Source organism: Solanum tuberosum, unplaced genomic scaffold (genome assembly GCF_000226075.1).
Source record: "Solanum tuberosum cultivar DM 1-3 516 R44 unplaced genomic scaffold, SolTub_3.0 scf00005, whole genome shotgun sequence".
Classification (NCBI taxonomy): domain Eukaryota; kingdom Viridiplantae; phylum Streptophyta; class Magnoliopsida; order Solanales; family Solanaceae; genus Solanum; species Solanum tuberosum.
Window position 1 is genome coordinate 1,999,759 of NW_006238931.1, and position 27,028 is coordinate 2,026,786.

A 27,028-nucleotide genomic window follows, 5' to 3' on the forward strand; every position below is an offset into this window, starting at 1 on the left:
AGCTTTTGGATTTGTATTTATTCTCATTTTTTTTGCCATTTTTCTGATTTTTAATTACATTTTTTGGTTGATTTCTTCTATTAATTAATTAAAGGACTATTAATAAAAACTTCATAACACCCAATTATAAATATGGGATTTCAGAAAATGTCCAAATGAATGCAGCCCACGTTGAGGCACTTTAATACGCCTTTACTGTACAAATGTAATTAGGCACTATTAATGTACTTAATATTCATTTACTTATAATTATACTCAAATTCATTGGACTTCTCTTACGTTATGTTACTATTTTTTATTACTATAAATACTAAAGAAAATCATTTCCAGTGTATAACATTCTTACTTACATTTCCATAGCTTTCATTAGTGTTAATTTACTCTTTTTTCATTTGAAACTCCTTTTTCAAAAGAAAAAAAAAGGTTTGTCCTTTATTTTGATTTTGACACATTTATTGATTTTACGTACTATTTTGATGCAATTTTTTGTTATTAGGAAATAACGAAGAATTGACATATGGCTTTACTGGTGAAAAGTATTTGTCCAAATTCAAGCTTGAAAAAATAGTCATTATCAACAATATATCAAATTTTGTTACACTTATTATTTGTTACAAGTTTGTACATAATTATAAATGTAGATTTAAATGTAATAATATTATCTTTTATGGATTAAATTTTCTATTGTAATTTCAAGAATAATTATATTAATTTCATATTGAATTTTGGTTGATTTTGTACATGTTCCCAAAACAAATCACATCCTTATAAACTGTGGGTATTTCTTTCATCTGCAAATAATCTATATATATATATATATATAAGAAAATTGATGTAACACCTTTTTTTTGCCTAAAACATTTATTGATCCTTTGTTTATTATTATTTTTAATTATTTTGTTTTAAAAATTCATCTTCATTCTCTGTAGCTTTTATTCTTAATTAATTAATAATATATAATTCACATCAAATTACTTTAATTATAAAAAAAAATATCAACTAATTAGTTCAATAAATTAATATTTCTTTGACAAAAGTCGATCCACAAGAAAATTCCTCTCCATAAGTTTGCTTATCTTTGTGCAACAACTCCTAAAGAAGAAGTGAAAAGTTGTTCCTTAGCATCAATCCATGGAAGATTTTTAATGTGCATCAATTTTAAAAATAATAATTAATCACTAATAATTTATGCCTCTGCCTCTTGATATTCTATCTTTCCCCTAAATAATTATTTATTTTGTTTAGATAGATGTTATTAGAGATGTTATGAACTATATGCAAGAACAGAAACGTCGAAACAAAATGTCTACAAAATTAATTGAAAATATCATTTATTTTCATTACTTTTACATTTTAGAAGTTTGATTTTCGCTTGAAAGACAATTTTCTTTAATTCATATACCACTTCTTAATATTATATGCGACTTAAAATTTAATTGGAATGTTTTTATTTGTATGATAGTCATCAATAGCTATAAATACAAATTATGAGATTTTAGTTGTTTTAACTTTATCCTTACTTCGTTACTCCTAAAAGTTCTTAATCAAAAGTTCAAAAAATAATAATATCTAAATTCATTAAGTATTTCATAATTTAATTAATATGGTAACTTCCCATTCCACATGTTAACTGGTAATTAGGGTATATTTACATTTTCAATATTCTAATTTCTTTTTTTACTATCTTAAAATCATATTAGATTGTTTATAAAAGATTAAATAAAGTTAAGAGCCTATTTGATATTACTGCTAAAAACTACTTATTTCTAGAAGTACTTTTAAAAATGACTTTTTAAAACGTGCTTTTGAAAAAAATTTGTGTTTGACTAATTCATTTGAAAAGTGGTTATGATAAGCAAATCGTGTTTGACTAATCTTTTTTAAAAAGTTCCTTTGAAAGTCAAATTACGAAAAATGACAAGTATCAATGTACTTTTAATATTCACAAATTAAACCACTATATATGATAAATTCACTGCAAAAATAAAATAAAGTCCTTCATATTTTTAATCCTACAAAAATGTTGTTGTTACATTTAATTCTGATTCTGTAAAATAAAATGTAAAATAATATATAAAATGTAAAGTAATAATAATTGATAAACATAAATAAAATAAAAATTATTATATAAAAATAAAAATATTTTTTTTGAATGAAACTTAACCAAACTTATGAGATATGTTAATTAATTAATAAGGGATATATTTGTAAATATGTATATATGAGAGGGATATTTTAGTGTTCAAGAAAATAATTTTCTACTTCTGCTTTTGTTTTTTTTGTAAGAAACATAAATTTTTAGTTTTTTCCCAACAGCAGAAAAACTGCTACTGCTTTCATTTAAAGCAATTTTAAGAATTTGTCAAACACTAATATTTATTTTTTAAAAAGTGTTTTTCACCAAAAACACTTTTGGCATCCCAACAGTCATGCCAAACATACTCTTACATTGTCTCTTAGATATACACATTACCAAATTTCTTCATCACTTTTTTCCCGATACGTTATTTAACTTAATATTATACATTAATTTGAATAAATAATTTCATATACGGTGTTAATGTCTAACATATATTTATTCAATAAAAGATATATATATATAATCTAAAAATACAGCAAAATCATGAAGAGGGTTTCATTATAATTATTGTCATTTTATAAAATCATAATATTAATTAATACTAATTCATATATTATATTTTTTTAGAACCGCGTAAAGCGCGGACAAGTACACTAGTTGCTATATTAAATTTAAGAAAATTCAATGGATTTTTTCAAGTGTTGTATTATTTGTAATTCAAAATAATTGCTGTATTAAATTAGAAAAAAAATATTCTTTTATTATATATGGTAAATAAATATATAAAATATTTTTTTTTAATATAGTATTCTGATTTTACCTTTTTTCTTAGGCGTTAGGCCAACTCGTCTAGAGATCCCAAAATCTTCAGCACCACCACTTTCTCCCCTCTCCTCCGATTCCCTTCTCCTTTCTTAGTCGTGCGTAACCGCCGATCAGCAATCTCCATGAACCGGCAACATCGGCATAGCTTCAATCTTCATCAATGGCGTTGAGATCAACTGGACGTAAGGTCTCATTTGACATTCTCTCAACTTCCCTCTCAGATGACGATTACGATTACGATACCTCCATCATCCCGACTTGCCTCCGATCGAATTCCGATCCTTCTCCTCAGCTTATTCAGATCGATGACGCCACAAGCCCTACCGGAATTCGCAAGAAGAAGAAGAAAAAGAAGAAGCATAAGAGAATTACAGAGCATTCCACAATTTCCGAATTTTCCGTCACAGACGAGCAGCTAGACCGCTCATTCCCTATGGGAGAATTTAATGGTTACTGTTATAGTGTTTCTCAGAGCAGTAGTGTTGTGGTATGTGAGGAACATGAGACGATGCCGCCACCAATGCCTCACAGTAGTTGTTCAGTGAGTTCAGTTACTGGGCTTCCCTTTGGGGAGTTGAGACAGAGAAATGTAATGGTCAATGGATTGAGCGAAGAGAGTGTTGGGTCACCACAGATTGCCGAGAGAGAAAGAGAGAGTGTTAAGGAATTGGAATCGAGGTCAAATTCGAGAGTTGAAATGGATTTGAATATGGTTGGGATTGCAGGGAGGAGTTTGGAGAAGGAGGTCTCTTTAGATTGGAAGAGGTTGATGGCTGAAGATCCCAACCGTAAGTATTTCCCTTGTTTTAATTTTTTTCTTATGGTTTTCTAAATATTTTTCATTTCCTGCCAATTTGCCAATATCAGAATGTTTTGACTCAAGTATTAACAATATACGGCAATTGGGGACAGCTTTAGCTCTTTCCCTCCCATTTTGCATGAATGCGTTTGGATGATATATATTTGTGGTTGATAGATATATAGTGACATGATGTGGTAGACGTTAAAAGAGTAGAAAGGTATCACATCAAGCTAGAAATACTCTAAATTGCTAATACCTGCCTTTTTAGGGAAGACGCCGTAATTTTGGGAAGGACTAAAATTGGAAGTAGGTCAACTAAATGGAGTAGAGGCTAGAGGGTCTACATGTTAATGAAATTGGAAAAGTGAATAATGTCAATCTTATGAAGTTAGGAACTGATAGAATATGCCTAAATCCCCTAGCAAAGCTAGTTATCCTAGGCCTACTACCCTGTAGAATAATAGAAACCTTAACACTTGTGCTTACTGCTTTTTGGGGCTTTACCTTAAAATGAATAAGGATCCATTCACGAGGGAAGCAAAACTTGTTGGTTTTGTCAGTATCTTTATCTGTACCAGTTGCTTCTACAACTGAGAAAAAGGAAGTTTCTAGCTTTCCTAAATGCTTAGCTTTCTCCTTTCTATGCTCTTTTCCTGGGCAAGAAGAATGCTTATGATCCTTTAGCAGATGATATTATAAATCAGTTGGACGGAAAATCCCTTAGATATCACCAAATTATGGCATTGGTATGTCATGAACACCTACAAGAATCCTGTTTTATCCATGGTACACGAGGGAACTAAGGCAATCAATATGCACATATGTACTTGAAAGCTATAATCTTGTGATAACTACACATGTAGAGAAACGGTGGCGATTAGTACTTGGATTGAGAAATTCTAGTTCTCAAGAGAAGCTTGAGTGAGGTGTCCTTAATCTTCATTTTTTTAATGTTGAGCAACAGCATCATTGTACTTTAAATGTAGTCATGACTGTTATTTACCATTTTGCTTTGTCCTAAATATCAAACTAAGATAAATTTCTCTTGTTGGGTGGTGGGGAATTGGGATGTCCCCATTTGTCTCTAAATTGAATTTAGCTTCTAATTTATTTTAGTTACAGAAGCCTACTTCCCACGTATCCTTTCTTTTCTCTCACTTCAGTTGTGTGGTATTTTGCTAGAAACATTTCCTGTGGATAAGTCACCAGTGAAGTGCTTCATGGAAGAGATGTATGCTGGTAATTCGTTAAGGAGTACGGTTGCCCTTGGGAATGAGAAAGAGCGGGAAAGAGTTTACGACACCATATTCCGCTTACCATGGCGATGTGAGCTGGTATAATACTTTATTAAGGCACTGCAATATGAAACATTCTCAAATTATATTTTGAGTACCTCTTTCTTTTTGTGCTGAGTTGCCTGTTGTTCACTGCTTGACTTGCATCTTGTGTTCCTCTGTTATTTATCTATGCTAGAGTATGATAGTGCAAATACGATCTTCTCTTTTTACTTCCCGATTTCTGTCCGAACTAACTACAGGCCAGGAGGTCAATTCCTTGTTCTTTGTAGTTCTTCTTGGATATGGTCTTGTCTCAGAAACTATCAAGCTTGTTTAGCTGTATAGATGACTAGACTATTGCTTTTGCAGCTTATTAATGTTGGCTTTTTTGTCTGCTTGGATTCATTCCTTTCACTGCTTACTGTCATGCCCACGAGGTTAATCATGATCTGTTGGAGGTTTCTGAAAACAAGGTTTGTATCTCATACTTTCCTATACCTTTTGTTTGAACTTAAAATGATTATTTTGGGATCTCCACTATGCGGGAGAGAATTTCACTGGGTATGCTGTTGTTGTTGTTATTGTTATTGTTGTTGTAGTATTGTGAGTTTGTGACCGTACAGCAGATGGGATCAGAAGTTTTCTGTAATCTCAAATTAATCCAGTTTGAGGAGTGTTAAGATTGTTATATGATTTTACACTTATTTGGATTGTTTAGGTTTGATTTAATTTGATATGAATATCATATTTATGCAAAGATAGGTATGTAATCTTGCATAGGATCAGTCTTTTACCAAAGCTGTTAACAAATGTAATCACTATAATAACTTGAACCAAATTTGAGGGGAAAGGCAAGTTTCTACTTCATTCTGCTATCGTTTCTTCTTTACAAACTGTCTTATTCAAAGAGGCTGATAATTTTTGGTGGTCCTGATATTTTGGGTACAGTGTATCTGTGCAATTGTTTTTAATTACTGGGTTGGTCATTAAATTCTTTTGATGTGAAGTCGTAGCTGGCATATGGTGTGCATTGCCTAAATTGTCAATTTGAAGGAGAGGAGGAGGGACAGTTATTGGTGGGTGTATTGCTAATAGATTTTTCCCTTTTTATGTATTTTTGGGAGCTTATTACTGATTTGGCATACCTTCATGTCTTGTGTGCTGTTTGGGTTTATTTGTGATTGGGCGTATCTTCATGTCTAGATATTGGATCCAATTGTACCATTGTTTAATTAATTATCAGATATTGTATGGTTCATAAAATTAAAAAAAAGACTTGGTACAACTTCTGCTTCCACAAAAAGTTCACGGAACATCAGCTTGTTTCTTGTATTATTTCATTCCCTGTAAATTTAGGAGTTCAATAGATTGTCAATAAAAACAACAAAAGGGAAAATGAGTTTCTTTTTGCTGAAAATAGTGTTCAATTGGTGCCCCCAAGGTAATGTTTTCTCTGAGATTGTTCTCCAGTTGCACTTGGAGAAGTTTCGGTTACTGCCAAGTAACAGTGCGTGGTTAAGTGAATTTGTAGAGAGGAGCTTATGGGAGGAACTATCAGTGAAGCAAGGGTAATGCCCTCAAGTATCTAAGAGGGTGGAGGTTGTGGGTGTATTGCTTTCAAATTTATTTTATTGTGTACCTCTTGAAGTAGGATACTTTCCATCAAATTACAGAGGGAAGAAGAGAGACTGCCGTCTCGATTTACCCTTCAAAGCTGAGAGGGTCCTTGTTTTATTTTTCTTTCCCCTGTTATTGTTGTTGGTTATGGTAAATCTAACAAAAATTATTCACCCTCCCTTCTGAAGCATATCTTTACTTTATTATTTCCCTAGCTCCTTACCCTTCTTACCCCTGATTTTGTTGTGTTAAAGTAAATCTATTTACCTGCAGCTTATGTTTACAAAATAACCTGACCATGCTCATGGCAGGCAGTTCAAGAAACTTTCCGCAGTTGAGCTTTCTGATATTGGCTGTTGTGTTGCCCTGTGTAGTGGAGCGATTTTGTTGCAACAAACAGGTACCGTAAGATTCCTTAATCCTCACCAATACTCTTTAGATTTTTTTCACCTGCTAATTACCCTAACCGCACATCTGAGTTTTGACTCTTCATTTCATGGCTTCCTTATTTGGGTTCTTTTGGTTAAAATTACCCCGGTTTGCCATTTGCTATCACAGATATCAGCCTAATCTATCACATGATTCGTGGTCAAGGAACAATCAAGCTTTATGTGGTTTACAATGTGTTGGAGGTGAGAAGTTGACTAGTTGATCTATAATTAAGGCCATGTGAATAATTGCCACAAAGTGGTTGTACTTTAGGTCTTCATAGTTTCATATCATGTTGAAGTTGTTTGCACTCTTAAAACATCCCCCTCTATTTCAATTTGTTTGTCTTACTTTCCGTTTTAGTCCGTTTCAAAAAGAATGTCTTGTTCCTTTTTTGACAATTCTTTAATTCTAACTTTCCACGTGATATGTTTAAGACCACAAGATTAAATGACATTTTGGTACATTCTACATATCTTTAGTTTAAGACCAGAAGATTCAAAAGTCTTCTTTACTTTCTTAAACTCTGTGTCAAGTCAAAACTAGACAAATAAATTGAAATGAAGGGAGTCATTAGTTTCATAGAATGTAATCATGTTTGTGCTTCAAAGTAAAAAAATGATAAATGGTCTGACTCTTGCGTGTAAGAGAATAGAATAACATTGATGGAGAAGCACCTCTAGTCATATGCTCGGATATGTTCATATATCCTTCATCACATATTTTTTCTTTTTGTTCCAGTCTGGTACACGAACTTGGTCTATTACATATGCATGTTCCTGTCCTAACATCATTCACTATGCTATAGTATTTTACTGACACTCTTTTTTGAAATTTGTAGACAAATTTGAGGTAATATTTGCCTTTCTTTGGCAGGTTTTTGATAAACTGTTCCAAAGCTTTGGTGGAGATGTGATGCAGACTCTCTTTAATACAGCAGAAGGGCTTGCAAATAGCTCAACGGAAAGTACACAATATTGGATTAGAAGATTTATTGTGGATGAAGTTGTAGCTGTGGCTTCATCAAATATCCTTTCCATTCTTGTATTTTGGTCAATATCAATAAATTTCACTCCTCGTAACATCTGGTTTCCTTGACTCCCCATACTTGTTCATTCTTTCATCCTGCTAGCTCAAGCCATCACTTTGTCAACCTGTATAGTTGCCCACAACAACGCATTATTTGCTTTGCTTGTATCAAACAATTTTGCGGAAATAAAAAGCAATGTATTCAAACGCTACAGCAAGGATAACGTTCACAATCTAGTATATTATGGTGAGTTATCTTCTCGCATTATTTACCTGAAATTTTTAGGTTCTAATGCAATGATTAAGAAATTGTTATCTATCTGCTGTTGCCAAGCCTAGTTTGTTCTTTATTATGTTGTGTGAAGTGGTCCCATTTGTGTCATGTTGTCATTGACATGTTTGTGGTCTATATAGTGTTGCATCTCAATGCCAATCAATCATTCGATCAATTTACCTTTTCATAAAAAAAATCACTCAATCAATTTATTCTCAACACTAAATTTCATGGTAGGCTAACATGAATCCTCTGGTCCATTCTGTTCTATTCAGGCTCATTCATTCAAAAATACTAAGTAATTCGTCTTTTAAGACCTTTTAGGTTTTCTGGATTAGATATTTTCTAAATTGCACATTTATCTGCATCTTGACATAGAAAATTAAATGCGGGTATATGTAAAAACAACTTACTTAAATAAAAAATGTAAAAACAACTTACTTTTTTTGAATAAGTGAAACACGTAAAAAAGCAACGACAATGGTTTTTTTTAGGTGTGAAGCATGAAACAAAGCACATTTTTATTTGAAATAAAATGCATAATTTCAAAAGTAGAAAAGATAGCTATATAAATAAACTTAGTACCCGTAATGTCAAGTTTCAGATGAAGTTACTAATTTTGGCATCTTTTTCAACATAATGACAATAGTAATCCAATGACTAAAATTATACATCATTAAAATTAATCACAATAAGTTCTGGTGCAAATTTAACATTTATGATAAATAGAAAAAGAAAAGAAAAGATGCTCAATATTTTGTTAATCAAGTATGAAATAGAAATCATTTTTAGCATTATATTTAATAATTAATTTTACTAAGTGAGTAGAAGAGAAGCAAAAGCAAAATCTCAAAATCAGTAGTAGTAACCCTTCTGGGTGGCACAGTGGTTTGGGCTTGGGACTTCCATGTTGGAGGTCTCAAGTTCGAAACCCCTTGCCAGCGAAAGCAAGGGGTTTGCCTTCTGGGTCGAGCTCGTCGCACCGGGCTTGCCTAGTGCGGGTTACTTCTCCTACGTGGTTTGCAAGCTATTGCATAGGAGCGGAGTTTTTACCTTGTGCACACCCAAAGGGTAGCGGCTGCGGGTTTCCCTTGTCATAAAAAAAATAAAAATCAGTAGTAGTAAAAGAAGGTGATTCACATAGTAGAAGTTTTATGGTCTGTAGAATAGAAAAAGAGAAAGGTAAATCAAAAGATGCAGAGGAAATGTAGAATGTGGCCTAGTGGTCAATGAGGGGGTTGAGAATCATGATGTGTCAGGTTCAAATCCCAGGGTAGGTAAACACTAGGTGATTTCTTCCTATCTATCCAAGTCCCGGTGGACAGAGTTACCCGGTACTTGTATTGGTGAGCAAACTAAAAAGAAGAGGAAGGCATTACAAACTCAAGAAGAAGATGACAACAACAACAAAAAGAATACTATCATGTTTTGTTCCCAATGGGAGGAGCTTTTCCTTCGGATCAAACAAAATCTACTTCCCAATGTTTGATCTGATCATAGACCTATCATGCTAGTTTGTGGGGACTGGAAAATTAAAAAGTCCTATTTCAAATTTGAGCAGTGGTGGTTAGGTGTGGAGGGTTTTAAAGATAAGGTGCGAGTTTGGTGGGCTTCTTTTCAGGTCAGTGGCACCCCTGCTTTCATTTTAGCCACTAAACTGAAGCTTTTAAAAGACAAACTGAAGGAGTGGAACAGGGAAAATAATGTCAGTTGGAGGAATAATAAGGAGGAAATCTTGAATGAAATCTCAATGCTGGAGAACACTCAAGATCAAAGGCTGCTCACTGAGGACGAATTGGTCCAAAAAGTCCAATTATTTATGGAACTTGAGAAGGTGGCTAGAAATGAGGAGATAGCTTGGAGGCAAAGGTCCAGAGTTCAATGGTTAAAAAGTGGTGATAAGAACACTAAATATTTCCATAGGATTGCCACAGGCCCACAGCACACAAGAGGTTCAATGCTATTGACTCTCTAGAAGTGGAGGGTGAAACAATTACTGATCCTGCAGTGATAAGAGAACATTTAGAACTTCTATTAAAACCTATACAAGGAATCTGAAAATTGGAGACCTGACTTTGACCTCCATGAGGCTCCAGGAATTACCAATGAGGAACAAGAATGATTGCAAAGGCAATTTGAAGAGGAGGAAGTTCTTAACGGTATCAAGCTCTGTGCCAGTGACAAGGCACCTGGCCCAGATTGGATACCTTATGTGTTTCTACCAGTCTTTCTGGGAGGTCCTGAAGGAAGATATCATGAACACTTTGCAACATTTTCATTCTCACCAGGTCTTTGAAAGAAGTTTCAATGCGACTTATGTAGCTCTCATTCCCAAGAAAATTGGAGTTGCTGCATTAAGGGATTATAGACCTATCAATCTCATCAGTGGGGTCTATAAAATCATTGCCAAGGTGCTGACAGAAAGGTTGAAAAGGGTAGTAAATAAATTGGTGAACACTCATCAGATGACCTTTATTAAAGGAAGACAGATTATGGACGCTGCTTTTATAGCCAATGAATGTGTGGATACTAGATTGAGAAGGCCCAGGAATTATGTGCAAGCTAGATACAGAGAAGGCTTATGATCATGTGAACTGGGCTTTTTTGCTAAACATCCTCAGGCAGATGGGATTCGGTGAAAGGTGGTTGAAATGGATTGGCTTTTGTATTAAAACTGTTAGGTTCTCCATACTTGTAAATGGAGAACCTGTGGGTTTTTTTCTGTCAGAGAGGGGTCTTAGACAAGGTGACCCTCTCTCCCCTTTCCTATTCATCATTGCCATAGAGGGTAATAACAGTATGATGAGGATTGCAATTAGCAATAGGTGGATAAAAGGATTCAAGGTTAACAGCAGAATAGGAGTAGGTATGGAAGTATGCCATCTGTTGTATGCAGATGATACTGTGATATTTTTTGAAGCTATAGCTGAACAAATTTGCTATATCAGGATGGTACTAATTGTTTTTGAAGCCATTTCTGGTTTAAGCGTTAGCTGGAGGAATAATAACCTCTTTCCTATTAAAGAAGTGGTGCAGATGGAGGAACTAGCTGGTATCTTGGGGTGTAAGGTAGACAAATTACCAACAGTCTATCTAGGCATGCCATTAGGCAACAAACACAGAATTGATTATCTGGGATAGGATTTTAGAAAAGACGGAAAAGAAGTTGGCAAACTGGAAGACAGAATACTTGTCTCTTGGAGGTAGGCTCACTTTGATAAATGCAGTTCTGGACTCGCTACCCACATATGTGATGTCCCTATTCCCTATTCCAATAAGTGTGGTCAAGAAGTTGGACCGATTAAGAAGAAATTTTCTTTGGTTTGGGAACAGGGAGGGAAAGGGGTATTACTTGGTAGAATGGAAGATTGCACAAATACACAAGGAGGCTGGTGGTTTAGGAGTCAGGAATCTGAAACTGCAGAATGAATGATTGGTTGCTCATGAAATGGTTATGGAGATTTAATGGAAATGAACATGCTCTATGGAACGAGGTAATCTTGAATAAGAACGGCCAGACAGAGCAATGGTGTACCAATGCAGTATCAACCACCTATGAAACATCGGTATGGAGATCTATAAGGAATCTTTGGCCTAGACTAGTAAAGAATTCATGTTATGAGGTGGTTGCTGGGAACAAAATACTATTTTGGAAGGATCTAGTTGGACAAGAAGTTTTAATGCAAGCTCTCCCTGATCTGGCCTATATATGCACTAACCTTGAGGTTACAGTGGTTGATAGTTGGTCCCCGCAAGGATGGAACTTCTTCTTCAGGAGGCATCTTAATGACTGGGAAGTAGGCAGCTTTGTGGAGCTATTGCAGATGATTGATGGTTTCAAAAGCACTACTGTAGAGGATGACACTTTTAGATGGGAACATGACAAGGATGGCAAGTTCTCTGTAGGTGGAATTTATAAGGCTCATCAGTAGATTGACTACGAGGCCGTCAAGTGCTTTGTTTGGTTAGTAATCACGAAAGCTTGCCTCACGCGTGAGATCCTGCAGAAAAAGGGATTGCCAATTGTGTCCAGATGCATGTTATGCAGTGAGGCTAGAGAAACGAATAATCATCTGTTTCTCCATTGTAAAGTCACATCTCAGCTTTGGACTATGTACCTCAGTTTAACAGAGACAAAATGGTCAATGCCAAAGCACACAACAGACTTGTTAAGTTGCTGGATTAGGAGAGGGGGAAGCAAGACACAGAAGAAGTGGTGGAGAATAATCCCACACTGTAACTGGTGGACTATCTGGAGGGAGAGGAATGGAAGAAACTTTGAAGATAGATTCAACAACATTCAGAAAATCAAAGAGAGCTGCATAGCAACTTTCTACTTTTGGTGTAAAGAACATTGTATAGAAAATGCTGAACAATTAGTAGATCTTTTAGGATTATTGTAATTAGTTTCTCGTTCTAGCTTGTTACTACCTTTTTGGAGGTCTCCAACATCTCTTGTTTTAGCTTGTTACTACCTTTTGGAGGTCTCCAGCATACCTTAATGCTGAGGAATACAACATTACAGAAATCCGTCTGTGACCCGCCCTTTGGACCAATCACAGCCTTCTAAACTCGGTGGATAATGGGCCTGCCCCTCTACCCTTCTCCACTTAAATACCGGGCTTCGCTTTGCATGGTGTGGGGCTTGAACCTGCGACCTAAGCCACAAATCCTCCACCTTTTGCCACTTGAGCTAGGCCTTGGGGGCAATATTATTATTTATATATTTATAAGCTAGATGCAAGGAATCAGTTTTCTTCAAGTGGCATACATTTGTGCCTGAATGATTGAAGTTGCGGTTCAGAGCAATGCTTCACTGAATTATAAACCCTCATTTTTAGTGGGTTACTCACTTGAAGTGACTAAGCAATCTTTAACATCACTGGTATATCCATGCCTTATCAACTAGTCAGTACACGTATATGAATCAAGGTTGATGATAAAGTTGGCAAAGTTTCCATGGTGTTCTACCTCTGCGTAGTACTTTTGCTTCCACCTGATAAAAAATGAAGCTTTGCTTCCATTCTAATGTTTTTACTTAAATCCTCTCATTAATTTAGGGAGAATAATTTTTTTTCATCTATATGATTTTGGGTCTACTTCGTCTTTTTTAAGCACATTGAACCATCGTAGTCACATTTACTGGATTGTACATTTGAAACTAGACCATAACATTTTTTTTTCTTATTTTTATCCTTTATAAGTGCTAAGTTGAACCTCTGTTGGTTGTGATCATTTTTAGTCTTCTCTAACCTTTATATGACTGGGCATCAATCTTCACATCCACATTTCTATGATTCTCATGGTTACATTAAGTGTTAGAGACCAGATATACTGCTGTTTCACATCGTTGGTTTCTCCACCCCTACTGGACTTGGTCTTTCAGTTTGTTAGGGTTGTGTCTTAAATGTTAACAAAAATAAAAGTTTAACCCACAAAATACCAATAAGGTGATGATTGTTGAGTCCTTCGTGGATCATTGTTTTGACTGACAGTGTGAGTGGTATATTCCAACACACAGATAAATGGTTGTTTCTGATCTGCCATGTTATATGTGCACAGAGAAGTGGCCCGAGTGCTTAGGTGCAGAGTCAAATATATTGTTTGTAACAAAAATGCATAAAGTAGAAATACTAGAAATGGTAGCAGAACTACTTTATCATTACCCTCATATGGTGTCTATTTATTGTTAGTATTCAGTTTATGCATAGCTAGTTACCAATCTTACCCAACCTTCTCCCTCTCTAACTAGAAGAATTGCAACACAGAAAAGGATTCCCTCTTCCTTCAACATAGTGCTTCTTGGCACCTCAGAAGAAGGAAGCTGAGTGCTAATTTTGGTATTGCCTATCGATAGATTTTGGATTTTATTGCTGGGTGTGGGCTTTTTTGCTTTTCCTTTTTTTTGATGACAAGGGTAACCCGCAGCCGCTACCCTTTGGGTGCGCACAGGGTAAAACCCCCGCTCCTATGCAATAGCTCGCAAACCACATAGGAGAGGTAACCCACACTAGGCAAGCCTGGTGCGACGACTACTTATTTGTTGTTCTACTTATCATTTTGTTTAAGCTTAGCGATGTTTGGAAATACTCAAATCTTCTACTACTGATTTTATTTCCAAGGTTGTGCTTGATTAATAAGCTTCTGCGCATTTAAACTTTAATTTCATTGGCTGTGGGCAGATTCAGTGGAACGGTTCCATATTTCAGCATTTCTCTTATTTGTCTTAGCTCAAAACCTTCTGGAGGCCGATGGACCTTGGTTTGGAAGTTTTCTTTGTGTAAGGCCTGCTCCTGATAACTCCTTGTGCAATGAAATGATTAATTACCTGAATTGTTTTCGTAAGAAACATTTACTTTTTTTCTCAAAAAAAAGAAGAGAAACATTTACTCTTCCTAGCAATTGGCTCATATTAAAAAGTTCTTTTTAATTCTTGCAGAATGCACTCGTTGTCTATGTAAGTGAGATGACAATTGATATCATCAAGCATTCATTCATCGCAAAATTTAACAACATCAAACCAATTGCGTTTTCAGAATTTCTTGAAGATCTCTGTAAGCAGGTACTTTTAATTTACAAGCTGATGTTTGACTTGGCTGGTAGAGGCGAGTTATTTAAGCTGGTAGATTTTTCTCATAGCTTCATTAGTTTGTAATGTGTACTGCTATATTACTATAAGTCTTCATCCTGCTAAGCTGTTGTGGAATCTAGTAAGTTTCTCTGTTTTGATGATTCCGGTTTTCACATTACTCTTATTTTGACTTTCAACAGACACTGAATATCCAAACAGACAATGTAAAGAATAACCTCACTTTTGTCCCTTTGGCGCCTGCTTGTGTGGTGAGTTTTTTCTTTCTGAATTTGACTGAAGCTATCATCTCTCCCTTTTATTTTTTGTGAATTACATCATGGTTTCTTTATTTCAAAAGACTACATATTGAATATGGAAAATAGGGGAATAGGAATCTATTCACTTGAACCCTATCCTATTTATCCAGAGCTGATGTATTCCTTACCGAGCTGCCTATTTGCATGGCAGGTAATCCGTGTGTTACGTCCTGTGTTTGCTGCTCATCTTCCCTATAATCCGCTACCTTGGAGGCTCTTTTGGATTTTCCTTCTGTCTACAATGACATTTGTTATGCTTGCAAGCCTTAAAGTAATGATTAGCATTGGGCTAAAAAAACATGCTAGATGGTATATAAACAGATGCCAGAAGAGAAAACTTCACAGCGACTAAGATAGGATATCATGATGAAGCTGCATTATTTGCCTCAGATTTAGAGATGTCCTTTCTATGAGAAGACAAGGAGGGTGGGGGCAGGAAAGGTTGGGTGAGATGTGGTTGGAAGTTTCTATTGCTGCTCCCAGCACTCAGCAGCTATAGCTTCGAGTTTCTAGTCGTGCAGCAGGATGCACTCATGTGGAAGTATTTAACATTAAATGATCAGATGGCCCGTACTTCCATTTTTGCATAGGGAGAAGGTCCTTATAATTTATATTGATAATGTATTTCGTGTGCAATTTATTTAAAACCTTTTCTCTATAAAATTGTTATTTCAGAAGTCGATTTTGAAACAAAGTCTTGTTTGAAATTTTCTGAATTTGCTCGGTAGATTCAGAAAAGATAGATTGATGTTTTACAGAAAGGTAAAAACTATCTTGTTAGTTAATCTGGAAAGGAAGGATGAAAAGAAGACCAAGAAGGCAGATGTGATGGCTAAGTCACATAATGCTGGAGGGTAAGAGTAACTGTGTCTAAGGGAGCATCGAAAGGCCCTAAGCTTGGCGGCGGTGGTGGACTGGTGGTGGAAAACGTTAAGCTGTGGTTTATATTGTTTCCTAGCAAGTACGACAGTGATTTTGCATCTTGACTTGAGTGATGGATGTATTTCTTACCACAGCTTCATAACTCATTGCCTCTTTATTTATTATGGTGAGTTACTTGCACTTCCTTTAGTGTTGCTGAGAGCACACATAAGTCGGTTTGGTTTGGTTTGATTTTTCATTATAAGATAATTAAATCAATTATATCGAGTTATTTAATTTATATAAATTGAATCAAACCGAACAAAAGTAGATCATTTCGGTTTTAGTTTAGTCTATGTTTGGTTTTCTCATTTTTTAAACAATTACACCATGATTGAAAAAGAGGTCAAATTGAAGAGGTTCTTTCCTTGATAGTGTGATTTGATGCTAACACTTGGAAGTTTTTGATTGAAGAGACATTTGATACCATTAGCACATGCGAGTGATTATATTGTTTATTGACATTTCCAAGACACCTGAATAAATAAAATTGAAAAGAAAAAGAAAAAGATGAATGGTATTTTCAAGACTGTGTTAGGAAATCATATAAAAAACTCATCAAGAGATGCAACACGCTAATTCTTTTTAGTCATATTACAAACCCAAATATTAAATGATATATTTAAACATTGTAAGGTGTAAACGAATTTAAAAATACTTACAAAGTAGATTATAATTTAAAGGGAAAAGGACATCATATTTCCCTCAACTTTGTCATATAGAATTGATATACCCGTTGTTATAAAAGTGGTTCACATATGTCGCTACAATTACAAAAATGACTCACATATACCCCTATGTTACAAAAGTGAAGAAATTAATTTTAAATTATTTTTTTAAGTTTATTTTTTTCTAAAAAAATATGTATTTGATCCTTTTCACACGTGAATTATTTTTCTGACTTCTTTGATTATTATTATTTGAGTTTTTTATTTTTATTTTAAATTTTTCTTTCATTCTTTAGGGTAAAAATAAGAGAAATAAAAAGAAAAAAGTGTGAGTGGGAAATATTTAAAAGTTAAACAAAAATTAAAATTATTTTTTTGCGTTTATATAGTAATTTAGTTTTTATATGTGTAAAAAATATATTTTGGCCATCTATAATAAATTTCACAAGAAAATAAGTGAAAAAAAAGTTTGACTCTCAGAATAATAATTTCAAATTAGTCGATGAATAAAAATAGTATTCAATAATTAAATAAACATGTGAGAAGGATCAAATATACACCTACATATATTATCTTTCTTTTTAATAAAAAAAATTAATTTAAAATTACTTTTTAAACTTCCGTTAGAGGAAAAAGGGTATATGTGAGCTATTTGTATAACATTAGGGGTATATATGAGCACTTTCATAACGAGAAGTATATCAACTTTAAGTAGCAAAATTGAGGGCTATAACAAACCATTTTCCCTAGTTTAATTTTTTTGTTAATAGAAAATCAAATCAAGAACGATAGGATTTTTTTTAATGCCAGATCAATCCTAAACTACAAATTAGTTTTTTAATCAATTTGACTTGACGATTTGACATGTACAAAGTATAGCAAAGTTTAATGTCGTTGACATTTGTTTCGACAAATACCAAAGTTGTCCTCTCTGCCATTTTCTTTAACTAAAATAACTTCCATTTTTGCATTAATAGTTTGTGAGAAATTTCTTAACCTTCTTTGTTTCATCCCAAAAGGTAAAATAAATTGAAAAACTATAGTGATTTGAAATCAAGAAACTGAATGATTTTGAAATGAATTTGTATTTCACTTTTATTAAGCTGAAAGAAATGAAGTTAATTTCTTTTTCTAATTTTCCTCTATCATGGTAATACAAAATTAAAATTTGACTTTATGATTAAAAAAATCATTACAAATTGTCTTAATACTGCATAAGGGTAAAGAAACTGATCTTAAGCCTAATTTGTCTCAAAGTCTAGCTCAATAAGGGAGGATTGTCCAAGATCATATAAAGAGATCACTTGTTTTATTTTCATTCGCAGCGGAACTCTTCAACACCCCATCTCACGCTTAGGACAAACATTTAAAGTGCGGACAATTTACCATGAAGCCCACTATCTATAAATAATAATTGAGATGGATCATGCTGTAATATCATGATAACAAATTAAATCTTTGGCCTAACTATGATAAATAAATAAATCTAATCTAACTAAAAATTTAACTAACTAACTAACTATATATATTACTGACTCAACATATACTTTCATTTAAAATATACTTTTCTTGCTTTTTTAGATGTGAAGTCATTAATTATTGTTTTATAATCGTTTTGTTTTAGTAATTGTTCTCAACAAATTTCCGTAAGCGCTGAAAATTAACTGCAAGCAAAATAAATAAAAGAAAAATGTGATTTTTATTAGTGAATCTTGTGAGTACAATTATGTTATTCTCTTGATTCTTCTCTCCTAAACTTCTCCAAGATTCGAGGGCCTTTAGTAGCGTATTTCTCGAGTGTAGGATGATGTGAACTTCCTTGAGATGTGTTTGATCTCCGGAAACATCGGAAAGCAATTCATTGTTTCAAGCAGTGGTGGATCTAGGATTTTAAGGTTGTGCTCTCGTAGCAACAATGGCGGCGACAAAATTTTCATTATGGAACTTCAAAATATAAAATGTAAACATATGAAGAAGTCAAAGGGTGTTCAACATAATCTATATATATATATATATCGTGGTCTACCTAGCTCCGACCCCACTTAGTGTCACGCCCTGAGCCTACACCCTGGGTGGGACTGGCACTCGAGAACCATTTCTGACCCCAAGCGAACCCTTGGCCTGGCTAGACTCTCAGCGGAAGACTCTACGCATTATTACAATGATCAAATGTACTTATAAAACAATTGTCTCAAATTAAACTCAGAACATTTACGGATAAAACATTCAACTAGCCATAGATGGCAACTCAAGTCTTAACATAAGAAATAAAAATGTAAAGACAACTGAACTACTAACTGTCTATGAAGCCTCTAAAACAAGGAGGGATGTCGGGACAAGATCGATCATCCTAAAAACTAAAGTACTAAAGCAATATAAAAGGATCCCTCCGAAAAGCAATGAGGCTCACTAACTGACTCTGAGTGTTCAACTGGATCAACGAGGCGCTGGATGCCGAACCTGGTTACCTGTGTCTGCATCATAAAATGATGCCGGCCAAATGGCATCAGCACATTAAATGTATGAGTATTCGAGGGGAATACTAAACAAGACATAAGCTTGAAAGGAATCTGAAAATAGCACTTACCTTGGCTTTACTCAACTCATGAATAACTCAACTCAAATGCAAAGTAAACAACAATAACGGTGCAGTTGTACAAAGCATTTAAAACAAGAGGTAGTAACTCAATTTGTTAAAGAAATGCAATAACAACTCAATTTACATGTAAAGTACTATAATACTGTGGGAGTTTCTCTAACCGACAACCACCACTATGAGCCTAAGTGATGATACAACGTCTTGCCCACACTGCCAGAACTGTCCTATACTTTGTCGTCATATAGAACGCCTTAACTAAGTGGATCCACTAGTCTATGCTAAAAAGCACTAAGGAATCATCTAAAAGTATGATCCTTTCTACCCATGATGACTACATGGTTTATGGAGACTTGAGTTATTATGAACTCGCGTCCCCATATCGGTGATCAATACTACTCCCAAAATATACTCAGCTCATCCATTTTAAAAACAAAACTCTTTCTTTGGTTTGAGATAATTACTCAAAACTTAGATTAAAAGCTCTAACTCTAAGAACTCTCTAGACTTGGTTCTTAACTTTCCTTGAATTTGAATTTATGGATTCAAGGATTGTGATTTGTGATAGGAAAGATCTCATGATGTTTAGGAGTGTTTTTAGATAGTTAAACATGAGAAACGATCAAGAAATCACTATCTGGAAGCAAGTCCGCGACGCGGAGATGCATTAAAATATTTGATCGCGAAATTAATTTTGAAATAGAGGAGTTCGCGTCACCTCCGCGACGCGGAGGTGATTTTTTTACACTGGGGGAGCAAGTCCGCGATGCAGACTTGCATGCCAAAACCTGCTCGACTTTTTCCTTCTTCATTTTCTCACCCCAATTCGCCTAAATTCGATTCTTTTTCTCAATCCCTCTTTAGATTCAAATACCTAGTATATGTACACAAGATTCTAACTCAAAACAACTCTTAAATCGACACGATTCCATCAAGAACTCCACAATCCCATCAAATCTCAAGAACTAAAGCAAATTTCAAGAACATAATTCATGAACATCATACTTTCAACTTTCTAGAAATGAATTTAGCTGAAAATTGGCGCGTGGGTGAATGAATTCAACGCTATGAAAGTCTCACATACCTCGTAGGATTGAATCCTTGGCGAAATTCACAACGAAATCTTATGATCTTGACGAAATCCTAACCTTTTCTCCTCTTTTCTCCTTTTCTCTTTACTCAAAGCCCTAACGTGATTTGGTAAATGAGTAAACTGAACTAACTCAGTTTAGACCCCATTTAAACTTCTAAAAACGAAATAAATTAATTGGGTATGGAAAGGACCATAACACCCTTCTAAAATTTGGTTTTGACTTTCCTTATCTAGACGACCCAACTTCAAATGGCCATATCTCCCTCATACGAACTCGAAAATGAGCAAACTCGACGGCGTTGGAAAGATAATTCAAAGATATTTCCTACGGTATCGTAGAACACCTAAATCATCCTGATCTAGGATTTATGTTTATTTTAAGTTGACCAAAAACTCAAACTTAACTTAACTTAACCAATTTTCCAGATTTTTCCTTCTTTCCTAAAATGACTCTTTCCAATTCTAACTCTTTCTAGTTCTTTAAAATAGCGAGATGTTACAATATCTCCCCCTTGGGAACATTCATCCTCGAATGAGATTACTCTTACTAGGCTCAAGGTGTCACATCTAACATTCAGCTCAAACACCCAACAAGCAAATCTAACACATCAAGTATATAATTAAAGAGTACTAAGAAGAGAATTAATACCTTGATCTAGAATTTCTCCGAGCTCCAAAAGAGATGTGGATATCTCTTCTTCATATCCTCCTCAGCTTCCCAAGTAGCTTTCTCGACAAATTGATTTCTCCAAAGAACTTTGACTGATGCTACTTCCTTGGTTCTCAACTTGCGAACTTGGCGATCTAGAAGCTGAACCGGAATCTCCTCATAAGACAAGCTATCCTTGATACCAATATCTTCGGTTGGTATGATAAGTGAAGGATCCCCCATGCACTTCTTCAACATGGAGACATGAAATACCGGATGAACCACTGCCAACTCTTGAGGTAACTCTAACTCATAAGCTACATTGCCAATCCTCTTAGATATCCTGTAAGGACCAATATATCGGAGACTAAGTTTCCCCTTCTTACCAAATCTTGTAACACCCTTCATGGGTGAAACTTTCAAGTATACCCAATCATCTACTTCAAACTCTAACTCCCTTCTCCTAACATCAGTGTAGAATTTCTGTCGACTCTGTGCTGTTTTCAACCTCTCTTGAATGACTTTCACTTTCTCCATAGCTTCATGAACTAAGTCTGGTCCTATCAACCCAGCTTCACCAACTTCAAACCATCCAATAGGAGATCTGCATCTTCTCCCATAAAGAGCTTCATAAGGAGCCATTTGGATGCTAGAGTGGTAACTATTGTTGTAATAAAATTCAATAAGAGGTAGGTGATCATCCCAATTGCCTTTGAAATCAATCACACAAGTCCTCAACTTATCCTCTAAGGTCTGAATAGTGCGCTCTACTTGACCATCCGTCTGAGGATGAAAGGCAGTACTTAAGTTTACTTTTGAACCCAAGCCTTTTTGAAAAGATTTCCAGAATTGTGCAGTAAATTGTACACCTCTGTCTGAAATAATCGAAACTGGCACCCCATGAAGTCTAACCACCTTTTGAATATACAACTTAGCATAATCTTCTACCGAATGGGTAGTCTTTACCGGCAAAAAGTGGGTTGATTTTGTCATTCTATCAACAATCACCCAAATAGAATCATGCTGCCTGCGAGACCTTGGTAAACCTGTGATGAAGTCCATAATGATCATCTCCTAATTCCACTCCGTAAGTTCTATATTCTGAGCCATACCACTGGGCCTTTGATGCTCTACTTTAACTTGTTGGCAATTCAGACACTTAGCAACAAACTCTGCAATGCCCTTCTTCATACTACTCCACCAGTAAACTTCTCTCAAGTCTCAATACATTTTTGTGGAACTCGGATGGATAGAATATCTGGAGCTATGAGCTTCCTCCATGATCCTCTCTTGGAGTTCATCCACCCTTGGTACATACAACCTACCTTGATACCTCAATACGCCATCTCTCCCTTGTTCAAAATCCAATACTTTTTGCTTATGAACATTTAACTTCAATTCAAGCAAAATAGGGTCTTGGTCTTGCTTCTCTTTTACTTCTGACACTAATGATGATTCATCCCCATTCATCACCACTACTCCTCCTTCTGTGTAATCCATCAGTTGAACTCCCAATCGGGAAAGTCTATGCACATCTCTTGCTAGCTCATTCTTATCTTCCTCAAAATGGGCGGTACTACCCATAGACAACCTGCTCAAGGCATCATCAATAACATTAGCCTTACCTGTGTGGTAAAGAATATTGATGTCATAATCCTTGAGTAATTCTAACCACCGCCTTTGTCTGAGATTAAGCTCTTTCTGAGTAAACACATACTGAAGACTCTTGTGATCGGTGAACACATCCACTTGAACAACATAAATATAGTGGCGCCATATTTTCAAAGCAAATACTACGACATCCAATTCTAGATCATGGGTTGGGTAATTCTTCTCATGAACTTTCAACTGTCTGGAGGCATAAACTATAACTTTGTCATTCTGCATTAACACACAATCCAAACCAACTCTAGACGCATCACAATATACAACAAAACCTTAAGTACCTTCTGGTAAAGTCAATACTGGGGCAGTAGTCAACATCGTTTTCAATTCTTGAAAGCTTTTCTCACAAGCTTCAGACCATTGAAACTTCACTATTTTCTGAGTTAACTTGGTCAAAGGGGATGAAATAGATGAGAACCCCTATATGAACCTTCTATAATATCAAGCCAAACCCAAGAAACTCTTAATATCAGTTGGAGATGTGGGTCTAGGACAATTCTGCACTGCATCTATTTTCTGGGTATCAACCTTAATTCCTCTAAGAATGCCACAAACTCAAGCCAAAACTCACACTTAGAGAACTTGGCATACAACTCTCTATCCTTTAAGGTTTGGAGAACTACTCTAAGATGACTAGCATGATCTTCTTCATTCCTCGAATAGATTAGTATGTCATCAATAAATATGATAACAAACATATCTAAATAAGGTTTGAATACTCTATTCATAAGGTCCATGAATGCTGCAGGCGCATTGGTCAACCAAAGGTCATAACTAGGAACTCATAATGACCATAACGGGTCCTGATTGTTGTCTTTGGAATATCACATTCCCTTACCCTCAATTGATGGTAGCCTGATCTGAGGTCTATCTTAGAGAAACAGGTAGCACCCTGAAGCTGATCGAAAAGATCATCGATTCTCGGAAGAGGATACTTATTCTTGATGGTAACCTTGTTCAACTGGCGGTAATCTATACACATCCTAAGGGAACCATCCTTCTTCCTCACAAATAAGACCGGAGCCCTCCAAGGTGAGACACTTGGTCGAATAAAACCCTTATCAAAGAAATCTTTCAACTATTCATTTAGCTCTTTCAACTTTGGTGGTGCCATCCTATATGGAAGAATATATATAGGACGAGTATCTAGAAGAAGGTCTATACCGAAGTCTATTTCTCTCTCAGGAGGGATTCCGTGAAGATCATCTAGAAAGACTTCTGAAAACTCTTTTACTACTAGAAGTGACTGAGTAAGAGGTGTCTCAACACTAGAGTCATTAACTCGAACTAAGTGATAGACAAAACCCTTGGAAACTAACTTTCTCGCCTTAAGGTACGAAATGAAACGACCCTTAGGCACTGCTGAACTGCTACTCCACTCTATAACTGGCTCATTAGGAATTTGGAACCTAACAACTCGAGTTCTACAATCAATGGAGGCATAATAGGCATGAAGCCAGTCTATACCTAGAATGACATCAAAATCTACCATGTATAACTCAACTAAATCAGCCATGGTGTTCTTGTGATTGATGGAAATGACATAATCATGATATACTCGCTCAACTACAATAGACTCCCCAACAGCTGTAGAAACACAAAAGGGCTCACAAAGCTTCTTAGGGAGGACATCAAAATTCATTGCATCATAAGGAGCCACAAAATATAAACTTGCTCCTGGGTCTAGCAAAGCATAAACATCAAGAGTAAAGACTTTGATCATACCAGTGACAACATCTGGAGAATTCTCTTGCTCTTGACGACTTGTGATCACATAAAGGCGGTTTTCTCCTCAGCCAGTACCGAAAGTAGCTCCTCTAGGTGCAGCCCTTTCTGGTGGAGCAACTAATGAAGATTGGGTCCTATTGCCCTGATTCCCATTACCTTGCCGATTCTTAGGGCACTCTTTCATGAAGTGACCCTCTTGTCCACACTTGAAACAACCTGTGGAGCCATCGTGACACTTACCTGGGTGGGTCCTACCACACTTAGCACACGCAGAAGCCCAGTTACCTCCTTGTGCCACACTACCCTGAGACTATGCAGGTCTAACTCTGAAGTTCTATAAATTCTGACCATTATACTCACCTTTGTTTATGGGTGCAGGTGCACAAGTGGATGATGGAGCATGTCCTTCTTTCTTCTGATGGAAGGAGGAATGGTTCACATTATTCCTTTGCTGCCCGGACTCATTCCTTGTCTTAGCTTTCTTGTTTCTGAACTCCTTCATATCCCTCAGGTTTTCCTCCTCAACCTGTTGCACATAAACCATCAACCTTGATATATCCATGTCCCCAATTAGCATAGTCGCCTTGCCCTCTTTGCTTGACAGATGGGACAACCCAGCAACATATAGACTCATCTTGCTCCGCATATCCGCAACCATCTCCGGAGCATAGCTGGAAAGTTGGGTAAACTTCAACCCATACTCATGAATACTTAGTGAATCTTGCTTAAGGGTAAGGAATTCCCATACCTTGGCTTCTCTTAGTTCCCGAGGAAAGAAACGCCCTAAGAAAGCACTCTCGAACACAACCCAACTCAAAATCGGTGCATTCTCAGCCCTACTCTTCTTTCATTGGTCAAACCAAGTCCTAGCAACATTCTTCAGTTGATATGCAGCTAGTTCCACTCGCTGAGCATCGACAACGTGCATAACTTCAAATACCTTTTTGCAGTTCCTCAATAAAATTCTCTGGATCCTCAATAATGCTTGAACCAATGAAACTTGGAGGATTCATCCTCAAGAACTCAAGGATCCTCAAAGTATTATTCGCTTCCTATCGGTTCTCTCTCTGCCCAGCTTGGTTGGTCACAACTTGACTCAACATTCTTATCACTTCCCTGAACTCAACATTGGTAACTTCTACCCCTTGTTCCTCGACATTACGCCTAGCAGGACGACCTCAGACAACTCATCGTGGAGGCATAATTACTGAAACACACGTGCAAGCACGAGTTAGAAGAAACTTTTAAGAGATAAAACTCTAACACACGAAATGAGTATGAAAGAAGTGAAATAATTTCCTAAATGTTACAACCTCCGAATTATAGATGTGGAGAGCTTCACACCGATAACTAGGACTCTACAGAAACAACTTTATAGACTCCCTAGGACTCTTGAACTCTGTGATATAATACCAAGTTTGTCAATCCCCGAGCCTACACCCTGGGTGGGACTGATGAGTCCACGAATTGGACTCATTTAGGGCCATATTTTAATAGAAATTGTGTCCTCAAATGCTTATTTTATCTCAATATATGATGAAACCCCTTAAGTTTCAGGTATTTGATGTTTGAAGGAAAGCATGGACACTAAGTCGCAAAAAGGAACGAAAAGGCTGAAAAGAATGAAGAAATAAAGGCCTGAGGATCGCCGGATTCACTTGGCGAGTCGCCGAAGGGTCTTACTTTGCCTTTTGTTCCAGTGTGCTGAGCCTTGAAGGAAAGGATCAAGTCGGCAGAAAAAGGGAGCAGTCGGCGCATTTCCGAGAAGTTTCGCGAAGCAATACCATATCGCCTAATGACCCAGAGCACAACGATGCTGAAGGCTGGTGCAAGACGGCGATGAACTACACCAAAGGGCGAATCACCGAGTTGATCGGCGATTCTGACTAACGATACCGAATGATCCGCTGCAACATAAATCTGTGAAAGCTATAAATACTAGTTAGAGTTGTAGTTTTAAGAGTCGAACAATTATTATAATTTTCATAGAGAATAGTAATTTTTGATATTTTTGCTCTAAGTTTGAGAGGGTTTTGAAAACTTGAAGTTCCAAAGGGTTTCAACTTCAAGATTTAGATTTGGGTCTCTTGGATTCTTCAATTTTGGCTTGTATCAAGACTTAAATCTTCATACCCATTTTAATGCAAGTTCAATTTGGTATAAATTTCTATATCTTATAGATATGTGGATAAAAACCCCAATTCTTAGGGGTGTGATTTAGCGAATATGGGTTAAGATAATTATTGGGTCTTGCTTGCTGATAGTCTATTTGTAGTTTACATGTGATTTCGTTTAGTGGTTGTGGATGAATTTAATGAATTTGTAGTTGCAAATACAAGTTTATTTATGTGTTTTCAGCTAGCTCGAGAGAGAGAGGTTAAGGCGTAGGTTGGTCTTTATGCGGCAAGTGGGTGTCCGAGAGGAACACATTTGAAACGGGGTAAGTTGCTCGAGAGAGAGAGCTTATCCCCCTTAAAGTCTAGCCTA

The 27,028-nt window shown here is 35.9% G+C and overlaps 1 protein-coding gene across 1 annotated transcript; it reads left to right on the forward strand.

Annotated features, from left to right (window-relative positions):
• The first annotated feature begins 2,914 nt into the window (after nt 1–2,914).
• LOC102599528 (protein POLLEN DEFECTIVE IN GUIDANCE 1) lies at nt 2,915–16,291 on the forward strand. The gene is made up of 11 exons (XM_006338777.2): nt 2,915–3,693; nt 4,890–5,041; nt 5,354–5,457; nt 6,913–7,001; nt 7,160–7,233; nt 7,907–8,057; nt 8,139–8,306; nt 14,516–14,613; nt 14,773–14,895; nt 15,105–15,173; nt 15,373–16,291. The coding sequence occupies exons 1-11, from the start codon at nt 3,066–3,068 to the stop codon at nt 15,571–15,573; spliced, it is 1,857 nt and encodes a 618-aa protein (XP_006338839.1). The 5' UTR covers nt 2,915–3,065; the 3' UTR covers nt 15,574–16,291.
• Nucleotides 16,292–27,028: the final 10,737 nt, after the last annotated feature.

Coding starts and splice junctions, on each gene's coding strand:
- LOC102599528 (XM_006338777.2), top strand. CDS start 3,066: ATGGCGTTGAGATCAACTGGACGTAAGGTCTCATTTGACATTCTCTCA. Junction 3,694..4,889: donor GATGGCTGAAGATCCCAACC/GTAAGTATTTCC, acceptor GTATTTTGCTAG/AAACATTTCCTGTGGATAAG. Junction 14,614..14,772: donor GGTTTGGAAGTTTTCTTTGT/GTAAGGCCTGCT, acceptor TAATTCTTGCAG/AATGCACTCGTTGTCTATGT.